Below are 11068 nucleotides of genomic sequence, written 5' to 3' on the forward strand. Positions count from 1 at the left end.
CACTCCAATCCATGTGGTTCGTACCATATGCACTGTGTGCTATCTCCAGGTGCCTGTCTGTGGGGCCAGGCCCGGGTCCCCGGGTCTCCATCCGCCCTGCAGTTCGCGTGTCTTCCATCACCCGGCGTCGGGGCGGTTTTTACCGGGCGCCCGCCCCTCCTATCGGCACAGCTCCGTGTCGGCATACCCCGGATCACTAGCATCTTAGCGTGCCGGAGAGGCTTCGAAGGATGCCTTTGTTTTTTCCAAGGAGGCGCCCACTTTATCATCTCAGTATCGGAGTAATTATGCATGTGAATTGGATGTTGAATCAAACCGGGCGGTGGGAAAATGAAAGTTGTCTGTTGACGAGCAATTTTCCTGAATTCCTATCTCGTTTTTTGCCGAATGCAAGCTCTCATGCGGGAGATACGCTTACATCCATAGCCCAATGCGTCATGCCACTCCATTGAGCGCACGCTAACTCAAACAAGGCGATACAATGTACAAATGTATTAATAAAATCGCTTTTGGCATTGCATTTTCCATATACTCTCATTCCGTCTCTCTCGTTCTCTCACAAAACAGCACCAGTTTGTACAACAAAATAGTGAACAATACAGTATGTTTAGCCTCGTCAGAGGTACGAGCGCACGGGCACGCTGAGTAAGGCTCACCATTGGACACATAGCTGCACCGGTCACTGATCACACCGAGACGGCGACGCTCCCGGCTCCGCGGGCGCCCCGGGACCAGGGGCGCCGCCGGCGGCCGGTCGGCGCGAGCGGGGCAGCGCCCGGTCTCACCCGCGCGCGGCACCAACGTCTGCGTCACTTTCTGCAAAGGACGCAGAGTTGTCTCAACTCGCGCGTGCTGTGGTGAGTGGTGGTGCTTCGGACCGCGGCGCTGGCTCCGCGACTCGCTCCGTTCGGCCGGCCGGCTGGCCCGCTGTGGGGGCGCCGTGTCGGAGCGCGGGGCGCCGCTCTCGGGCGCGGGACGGGCGGCCGGCGCCGGTAAGCCGAGCTGGCACTGGGCAGGTCGGGTCGGCTGGCCGGCGTCGCGGCCGCCCGGGAGGCGGCGGCCGGCCCTCTCCGCCGCCTCGGAGCCTGCCGAGGCGCGGCAGGACCGGCCGCCAGAAACACAGCCCACACGACTTCACTTGGCGACTAGCTCTCGGCGGCGGGACGGGGGCCGCCCGGCACAGGGCGCCGGCGCCGGGCGGCGGCGGCTCGTGCGCGCGCCGGCGCCAAGTGAGGCGTGTGGCGCGGCTCGGGCTGCGTTTGGCACTGGCGCCGCGCCGGCGGCGGACGACGCGGCTGGAATGTGTGTGGAGCGGCGAGCGGCGGGTCGCCAGCGACCGCGACTCACGGACGGCATCGGCACATGACGCGCTCAGACGACCGCCTGCCGGCACAGACACGGGCCACAGGTCAGACGACGGACAGGGAAACATACCGATGGACGGATGAGCCAACCTAGACCTGATGGTGGCATCTAGCAAGGGTGACGGACTTAAACATGAGCGCAAATGCCTCCACTTTACTCAGTTAATAACTGGCCGACTTGTCATGCATGCCTAGGGTTGGCCTATGAGTCCATGACATTACAATATGCATCGATTTCACTTCAGCAAATTCATTTCTACCCATCTACCCCAATCACACATGCCAATAGAACACATTCTGACAACCGTTTACCAGCATCTCACACCAGTCACGACATATGTCATCACTCCAAACCCTCCTCGAGTCCATCTGACACTTGTCTGACACTCGGGCTGATACCGTATGACGACACAGAGTGACGACACACTGCCAGGTGTGCCTGGTCGGGACAGGTTGGAGCGGACCTCCATGGACCATATGGCACGGTCAGAGTCCTCCCGGAGGCAGTTAGAGAGAGGGGTGAGCGAGAGAGAGCGAGAGAGAGAGAGAGAGAGAGAGAGAGAGAGAGAGAGAGAGAGAGAGAGAGAGAGAGAGAGAGAGAGAGAGAGAGGGTGAGAGAAGGATTCCAGTGTGCGACATATGCCTGTCGTGGCACGAGACCGGTCGAAGGGACCGCTCGGGTGTGAAGTTTGGGAAAGGCTGTGGGTTCGCCATAACATCTGTCAGCAGAGTTGAGGGGTTATGGAGAATGGAACATGGCCGGAATGTGTAAGTGTGGAGTGCCCAATAGTGGATGTCATTGTCGATCTACAAGCCGTGCAAAGTTTATGAAGCGCAACCGAGTGTTGCATTATGTGCACGATTTTGAACACGACGGGGTTCTCAGGTAAAACAAGTCACCAGTCACAACACCTAAGATAATTCAATACAGAATCTTTCATTACAACGCTCACAACACAACGCAGCACACACGATCATTATGGGTATTGGGTGGCATCACATTTTGACACTGCTAATTTTACCTAAACCATCTCTATTCCCTCGCCCCCCCCCCCCCATCCCTTCTGACCCCACCACGCCCCACCTGGCGCTCACCTCTGCGGTCGTTCAGTCGCCCCTGAGCAACTCAAACAGGATATCGAAGGTGGGGCCGCCGTCTGTGCTGGCCCGCGCCGCGATCAGCTCCTTGCCCAGCTGGCAGGCGCGCTCCACATCCGGGATGCGTAGCAGCAGCTCGCCGAACTTGCTGGGCATGTCGGCCGAGTGGGACATGGTGTACTGCTGCAGCGCGTGCAGCACCTGCTCCCGCGTGGTGGACACCTTCTGCGGCTCCTTCAGCGACGACGAGTCTGCCAGGGAGAGCGGAGGGCGGTGTCAGGTGGTGGAGAGAGACTCGGAGCGGGGGCGCAAGGGGTTGGTGGAGGGAAGTAACAGACAGTGAACAGAGAACAAACATACACGTGTAACCTCCGAATGGCGTGTATTCGGCCACGGTGCTCAGCAGAATATACATGATTTCGTTACGGGGTACGGCTATAATCGCTCAAGAAATGCACATTTTATAAGTCAGGATCAAATTTCCTTCATTCTCTCGCTTTAATTGCATTGCATTGTGTTTGAACGGTTCCATCGAGCCGACAAGACTGAATGAAATAACAAGAAACGGTCATCGGTCAATACCCCATCTCCAAACAGGCATGTCAGCAGAGTCAGCAGTTGTCTCTGACAGCGGTCATCGACCTCCGGACGGACTCTCCACAAGCCGCACTCTATTATCGGCCGGTTCAAAGAGCTCCAGCGGCAGCCGTGTTCCCGGGCTCAGCCCACGTACCCGGCTTTAGACCGCCCCCGGCAACAGACGGGAATGGCGGAGCCGGGACTGACGGCTGACCCCTCCCCCCTGACCCCCTCCGGCACTCACCGCCACTCGACGACAGAAGAATGATGACCTTGAGCGCGATATACTCGTAATAGTCGACCTTGAGCCGGCGCAGTTGATCGGTGAGCGCAATCATACGCTCCACGCAGCGGCCGACGCCTGTGGGCGCAGAAGTCAAAGGTCAGCTCGGGTTCGGACCGGCCGCGACGACAGCAGTCAAATGTCACGAGCTGTGAGCACGGAAAGTTCAGCACACACACAGAAAAAGGCTCCGAGATATGGGTCAGAATAGCGACCGAGCGGCCGGGTGACGGCGGGACGGAAAGGTCAGAGGTGGCGTTCAGGAGAGCTCGCCGGGGCCCGGCGGCACGTGCCACAATGGGGACGGGTCTCCGCCCGCCGGCGCTGCCCAGCTGCATGGCAACCGACCGTCATGGGACAGAAATACCCGGCCGCTCGTCAGGCTCGCTCGCACGACGGCTTGACGTCAGAGGTCGAAACCATTCTACGAAACGGCATTCGTTGAAATGAGACCGGCCACGTAGCAACTGCTCGGCTTTTGTAACCGGGCTAGTAAATCAAACATAAGACATCTAAGGCACTGCATGTTTTCCAGCTAGCTTCACATCTGTATGCCAGTGATCCAGTTCCGTATCCCGGTATCCGGGACCCGGGCGGGTGCGTACCGATGGCGTTGGCCTCCTGCATGCTGAGTGAGCGTCCGTTGGCTATCCGGATGTGCCCGGGCGTCTCTAGCGATCGGAAACAGCACGTGAGCAGCAGCAGCTGACACCACGTGTTGATGAGCAGCGCCGTCTGGTCGTCAATCTGGCAACACAAACAGGGGGTAGAGCGTCAGTCGGGCAACTGCAGAACGTGGGGTAGGAGAACACGGCACATATTTTACAAACACTCGTTTTTGATCAAATATTCGGCATGTTCCTGGAAGGCAAACAAAAAAGTGACGAGGTTTCAACACGCAAAGTAGTTAGACAACGATATAATGCATATATGCATGACGCACATTTCTGATTTCACAGGCCTACAAATTAGCAAAACGTGTAAACAACCCTGATACTGATGAGGAAGTGGTTGGTAAATGCTGGCTTGTTATCCTTGAACAGCTCAAAATAAAGCAAGTCCAAAGAACAGCACGAAAAATGAAGCAATTTAAATAAACTAAATCCGCAATGCCAATAAAGGGCACATAGCGTGAGCCAAACTTACATATATTGTAATAGGTACAGTTACACCGCACTTAAGTGACGCAACCAAGGACATGTTCTTTGAACATCACCAGTCCGTTTACGGCAATCACAGCCGGCCAGCAAACGGAAAACGCCCAAGGTCACTGCCGCATCAGTCGGTAAACGCGCTCTCCATGGCGATGCCAAGATGGCCGAATGGGCGGCGCAGCGCTCCCCAGCTCCCGTCATGCATCCTAAGGTCCTGTGACCAGTGCACGTGCACAAGGCGTCAGTGATCGTGCCACCGGAGCCACTTATAGCGCCGTCAGGCACCGGCAAGAGAGCACGCAAGGCTGCGGAGTCACCCCGAGCAGTGGCGGCGGAAGGTAATTTTGGATGGGGGTGCAAAGTTTTCTCAAGGGGCCCCTCTGGAAGTTTTGGGCCCCCTTCAGTTTTTTTTAGTGATTTTTATTGACTATTTATGAAAAACGAAGAGTTTGGAAAACTCTCCCCATACACACAAGTTCTGTAAAAGGTTTGAAATTGCAGTGTACCTACCTACCTGTCTCAAATAATGAAAGCAAAAAGAAGCAAATGCAGCTAGTTTTTATCGGCTAATCTTTTAGTCTAGCCACCACCCACAGCGTCTCAAACCACTTTTTCTGGATCCGCAGTGGACCATTGAGGGCCCTACGAGACCGTTCCAAGAAGACCGTGTTTAGAAGCCCCTTGGAAACCGACCACATAGAGACTCCTCCAGAAAACTACATGACTCCCCAGACTGAATGAGCCCTCCGATCAGGGTCAGTCCCTTGAAAGTTGCTGAAAGGTTTCAGAAGGCAGTATAGGCTCGAAAGTCTTTTGAGGGCTCTCAGAAACCGGCATCGGACCCCAAAAAAGCCTGTATATGGAGGCCCTCCAAAGCCGGGATGGAGGCCACAGGAGCCGATGTTTAGCCTAAAGAGCTGGTATGGAGGACTGAATAGAGGAAAGGGGTCTCAGTGGGGCCTTCAGGGGCAAACGTTTGAGCCCCAAAAGTATGTGTGGGGTCTTAGAGGCAGGTAGACCCCTGGGGTATGCACGGGGTCCCAGTAGCTCGCGTGTGAGCCCTAACCTAATATTCGGCTGGCAGCTACTAGAACCAGCATGGGGATTCTTAGAAGCCGCTTAGACCCACATTTCATGGGTCATGAGTCCCAAGAGTCGATGTAGGGGCCATAAAAGCCGGTGTAGGGCCCATGGCCCCATAAGTTCTGACATTGAGACTCTCAGAGGTCGGCGACGGGGCACCAAGAGCAGATAAAGTGCCTCAACAAGCCGACATGGGGCCTGAGAATCAGTGTGGAATTCCAGGAGCCTGCGTGAGCTCTCGGAAACCTTCGTATTTCGTAAGGTCCACAAAGGTCGATGGATCATCTGAATCTGAACTCTGCGGGGCCCTCAGAAGCCAGCATGTCTCCTGGCACCTGCCTGCGTTGAGTTGAGACCCTCCGAGGTCCTCGTAGGGTTCTTCAGAGGCCAGCGTTTGCCCTTGAAACCTTCGTTAGGCCCTAGAAGCCGTCAAGAGGGCCCTCAGAGGTCAGCATGGCCCCTGGAGCCTGCCTCCGTCGAGGCCCTCAGAGGCCGTCGTGGGACCCTCAGACGCCAGGCAGTGTGGGCCTTTGGAGCTTGCGCTGGGTCTTAGAGACCATCGTGAGGGCCCAGAGAGGTCGTCGTCAGAGCCCTCAGCCCCTCAGGGACCGTCCTGGGGTTCTCAGAAGTTGTTGTGAGGGCCTTTAGATGCCTTCGAGAGGATCACCAGAGGTCGTCATGAGGGTCTTTGGCCATATTGAGGGTCTTTATGGGTCGTCTGAAGCCAAATGGACCATCAGACTTGATTTGGGTCTAGGGCCGTCACAAGGGCCCTCAGAGACCGTCGTAGAGGCCCTCAGAGGCCAGTGGGGCCCCTGGAGTCCTGTAGGACCCTCAGCGGTCGTCCTGAGGGCCCTTAGTGGTCGTTATAGGGCCCCAGGGGACAGAGTTCGTCGTGAGAGCCCTCAGAGATCATCGTAAGGGCCCTCAGAGGCCGTCATAGGGGCCCTCAGAGGCCAGCGTGGCCGCTGGAGTCTCCTTGGGGCCCTGGAGTCTCTGTGGGACCCTCAGCGGTCGTCATGAGGGCCCTTAGTGACCGTTATAGGGCCCCAGGGGACAAAGCCCTCAAGTGGGAGCCCTCAGAGATCGTCATAAAAGGGCCCTCTGAGGCCATCGTGGGGCCCTCAGATACCGCGTGGAGCACCAAACGCGGCTCGGGACACTTCTAGCCGGTGTGGGGGCCCCAAAGACTAGCATGGGGCGTTCCTGACCATAATTGGACATCCCGGATGATTCCACATCAGTGTTCGTTTCCCGATCACTGGTTTTCAGGAGAAATGTATTGGATGGTGCGACGGGCCCCTTGAACGGATTTTGGGGGTGCAAAAAGATATGTTTGCACCTCCATGTTTTTCGATGGGGGTGCAGCTGCACCCCCTGCACCCCCTATTCCGCCGCCACTGACCCCGAGGGGCCTCTCGGGTCCGTGGGCTCATTGTTTTCCACTCTGGCGGAACCTCGCATGAGCAGGTATCATGTGCATATCAGCGACTGGTCAGTTTTCCTCCTTAGATCCGACTCTCCACTTGTCTTGTGCGCCTCTAATATGTAAATTACATTATTATTCACCGTCCTTACGGCGTCGTCTTCTCGGTACCTAATATGTCACTGCCGTCACTATCTAACATCCGTTTCCCGTTTTCTATTATTGGTCCCCAAATCGCAATGTCTGAAGAAGGTGACTGCCCCTCCCCTCACTACCCCAACTCGAGCTCTTCCTCTACCCCGCACTCGGCCCCACTCACGTGGATGTTTTTGAAGAGCGGCAGACTCTTGCACCACTTGACGATGCGGTAGAGCCGGTGGTCGGCCACGTTACAGAGGTTGCTGTAGTCGCCGGATGCGGCGCCGGCGGCCGCCGCGGCCGCGGCGATCCCCGACGGCTGCGCTGACGCCGGTGAGGGCACACTGTCCGCCGGCGAGGGGTGCCACAAGTGCTCCACCTCCATCATTTGCTGCGGAAAGACAGAAAAAGATGTGAGTTAGGGTGGGCTGGCTGGGAAGGTAGTGGAGCGCATCAGTACTCGCCAAAGAAAGGGAAGGGAGGGGTGCTGGCTTGGTGCTGGCGATGCGAAGTTAGGCGGAGTCGAGTTTAAAGATTACGAGGAACCGGCCTTGCATGACGCATACAGAAGAATGCCTTAGTCCAAGGTTCCAAATTCATGCTTTCCAGTTTTGCAAACAAGTGAGCGCAATGTCCTTTTTCGGAATGCCTTGAAGTCGCCGAAGGTCTCCTTTGTTTGATCTGTAATCCGTCACTCAGGGACGAAATAATAAAGGCAAATTATGTTGTAGCTTAGTGAGCAGGTAACGCAGTCATTCCGTGAAACACTTTCGGAAATTCCGTCACAAACGTCTTCCCTCGTCATCTGACGGAAAGGAGGAGGGACATTTTCCGCCGGCGGTGCTTGTGATCTCACCCGGGGCGACCTTCTTGCCGTCCTTGTCCGGCTCGGGTCAGGGGGTCACGACGGAAAGTCAACAGTCCGCCGGCCATATCGGGACATCAAGACTATCAAAGTGCACGCCGCCGGGCGGGCGGACGGCACGACCGCTCGTCACACCACTGGGGGGGAGGGGGGGGGGGGGTACCCGGATCGTCAACCGGAAACTGATTGCGCCCGCCGGCGGCGACCGAGCCATCGCGCCCAATTAGCGTCTCGGCGAGCGGCCGCACGTGCTGCAATAAAGCGCCTCCCGGCCGACCATGACGCAAGACGGGCGCTCCCCCGAGCCGATGGAATTTCCCCGACCGGAGGGATAATTACCGCGCGGGTGGCGCCCGGGTGCCCGCTGGGTGTCGGGTGACCGCCGGGTGTCTCCTCAATACCACCCAGGTGACTGGAGTGTCTCGTGAGGGGCTCTGGTCTTTTTCCGGCTTCCGGCGGACGCCACCCGCGGCTGCCCATCGGACCTCCCAAACGTTCACCACGGGACGGCTCACGGCAGATGGCCGCTCTCCGTCTCCAATTCAATGCCCATACCGGCTGCCCACAGACACCACTGCCGGCTGTGACAGCAGCCCGTTATGCGGAGCGCAGTCGGTCCGGTCGCCGGGCCCACGTATAGAGGACGTGTCCTTGTGTGCCGGCGCCTGACCTTGGGCGCGGGGGAGGGCGGGAGGGGGGGGGGGCACACGGGTCTCCTATCGCCGCGAATCTTTGTCGGCGCCCAGACGTTGCGCTGCCCGCCGCCGTCCTTGTATCACCTTGGGCGAGCGGCTCAGCGCCGCGGCAGTGGAAGCCGTGGCGGTGGCCGTGGCGGCGAGGCGGTAGCAGGGGAGGGAATGATGGCCAAATTTTGGAATCCGATCCCCCCCTCCAGGCAGTGGTTAGGTATAAGCTCCTGTCACTGAATGATGTATTTCGTAAATAACTAGGTACGGCCCGTTCTGTGTACGCTAGACGAAGTTACCTTAGTCTCGTGACCAGAGGTATTCACAACAACTATAACTAGCAGAGATGCCGACACGAATACACAGTTACACCTACTGTGTACCATTTCAATGCAACAATATGCGAAATTTCTCAGAACCCGATCAATTATGCAAACGCCAAGTTCTGCTTAACGACGTTCATAACTCTGTAATGGACATCCTTAAGCTTAATAACGTCGATATAGAGCGAACAATCGCTGAGATCCGGGACAGCGGCACGCAGCACCTTCTCAGGGTAGCTCTCTGACCTTCCAGTTCCCAAGGCGGAACTGCACGAGCGCTGGGCCCACCGCTAACCCCAATTCGGCCCGTATCCGTTTGGCGTCACGTGCAGGAACTGAAAGTGACATCACACTAAAACCGGAGGAATATTCCCCGTAACACGAGGATAGCCCGGAAACCGAATATAGCCGGGTTTAATTCATTGTTAATGAGCACATGTGTATCCGCGAATGAGCGAATTATGTTTCCGTTTATCAATGAAACGGACTCTTACCTGCACTTGGGCGGATGTATTAATTATTCCTAGGATTAAACGGCGGTTGCATCACATCACATAATTTTATCTAATGTACGCATTATATTAGGCATTTGCAGCTGAGTCCGATTTCCTGTAAAAGATACTGCTTAATTCAAATCATCTACCTATCCTCCTCGCTTTCAAACACTCATTCCTTCTGCACCGTTTTCCAGCCACCGGAGCGCTCTCTACCTTGAGCAGCGGCGGCGTGGCGGGCCGGTCGTCGGGCGAGCCGCCCTCCGAGGGCTCCATCTTCACGTGCGGCTGATGGAGCAGTTCGGAGCCGGGCGCGCCGCCGGTCAACGACTGCGGTACCGTGTACGTGCACTGGTAGGTCGACCGGCCGCCGCGCGTCCGGTCCTCGCGAATCGCTGAGAATGGGAGGCAGAGGTCAGTGGAGGTCAATGGAGGTCAGTGGAGGTCAGTACAGACCAGTACAGACCAGTAGAGGTCAGTAGGGATCAGTGGGGTCGGCAGAAGTCAAGGTAGATCAATTAGGGTCATGTAAGGTCAATGGTGATTCGGGGGGGGGGGGGGGTCACTGCAAAGGTCAGCAGCATCACCCTGATAGCCAGAAGAATTTGCCCGTACATGAACCTGACGATGAGTAATAAGGAACGACTCGAGCCAAGCACAAAAATAGGATAGTCAAGGTCGAGGTAGGTCGGTATGTCACTCATTAGGTATATATCACTCGGCATGTCATATATCACCACATTATATCTAATTACAAGACAATACTTAAATAATTCAGCAAGTTTATTTACCACACCAATTATACGATTGACCAAGCTACCGTGAATTAGATTCGATAAAATCGGTACAACTGATCCAAATCGCAGCATTACCGTACTTCAACGAACTCATGAAAGGAAAAAAGACCGTAGACACAACGCAACACAAATGGCCATGATGTGTTCACATGCGCTGATCATGTGGTTACCCCATCTAGTCGCGACCCGTCCCCGTTTTGACGTCATCTCCTCGCTCGCGGCTCACGTACAACTAATTCCCTTTTATTGAGGTTACGGCTGAACTACGCGAATCGCCGCTGCCTATCTCCCATGTCATCGTTTGAAGAAGCATTTCCGTTTCCCTTTAACCTGAATTCCTCAATGGATCTGGGCACGCTCCTGAGCTTTCCAGATGCCCCCGGCCGGTTAGATCACGCCATCGGCCGGGGTGCATGCGATTGAGATCTGGCATGCAATAAAGCGATGTAGACATAGATAGTGAAAAATTCGCGAATTAGTTGCAACCGAAGAATTTTCCTTCTGCTGAGTGACAGCGAGTAGTGTGACTACGCATGTGTCTGCTGCGCCGGGTTCGTTGAACAGGCCCCATCGATCCATTGTGGGCGATTTCCATGTAAAGGTTTCCCTCCACCTGCAGCACTACTCGCCGACAGAACAATGATAATGGCCGCTGTTGAGGAAAACGCCCGCGCCGGCCGCTCGCCAGCCCAGTAGGCCGTGGCGTTGTATGCGGATCGCTGCCACGCGGGCGCCAGTATGCTCGCCCAATGTCACCAATGTCACCCAGCGAAGGGCA

At 56.3% G+C, this 11068-nt stretch overlaps 1 protein-coding gene across 2 annotated transcripts in view; it reads right to left on the reverse strand.

Annotated features, from left to right (window-relative positions):
• Window positions 1–477: 477 nt before the first annotated feature.
• LOC122367199 (nuclear hormone receptor FTZ-F1 beta-like) overlaps window positions 478–11068 on the reverse strand; it is a 46490-nt gene continuing 35899 nt past the window's right edge. For both annotated transcript variants that reach the window (XM_043340092.1, XM_043340093.1), the window contains exons 6-11: window positions 9710–9888; window positions 7307–7516; window positions 3930–4071; window positions 3286–3402; window positions 2460–2713; window positions 478–1383 (exon numbers count right to left, since the gene is read on the reverse strand). In XM_043340092.1, coding sequence (XP_043196027.1) covers window positions 2472–2713; window positions 3286–3402; window positions 3930–4071; window positions 7307–7516; window positions 9710–9888 — 890 coding nt within the window. In that variant the 3' untranslated portion in view covers window positions 478–1383; window positions 2460–2471. The remainder of the gene's footprint in view (window positions 1384–2459; window positions 2714–3285; window positions 3403–3929; window positions 4072–7306; window positions 7517–9709; window positions 9889–11068) is intronic.

The sequence above is a fragment of the Amphibalanus amphitrite genome, unplaced genomic scaffold (assembly GCF_019059575.1).
Source record: "Amphibalanus amphitrite isolate SeventyFive unplaced genomic scaffold, NRLGWU_Aamphi_draft 000857F_arrow, whole genome shotgun sequence".
Taxonomy (NCBI): Eukaryota; Metazoa; Arthropoda; class Thecostraca; order Balanomorpha; family Balanidae; genus Amphibalanus; species Amphibalanus amphitrite.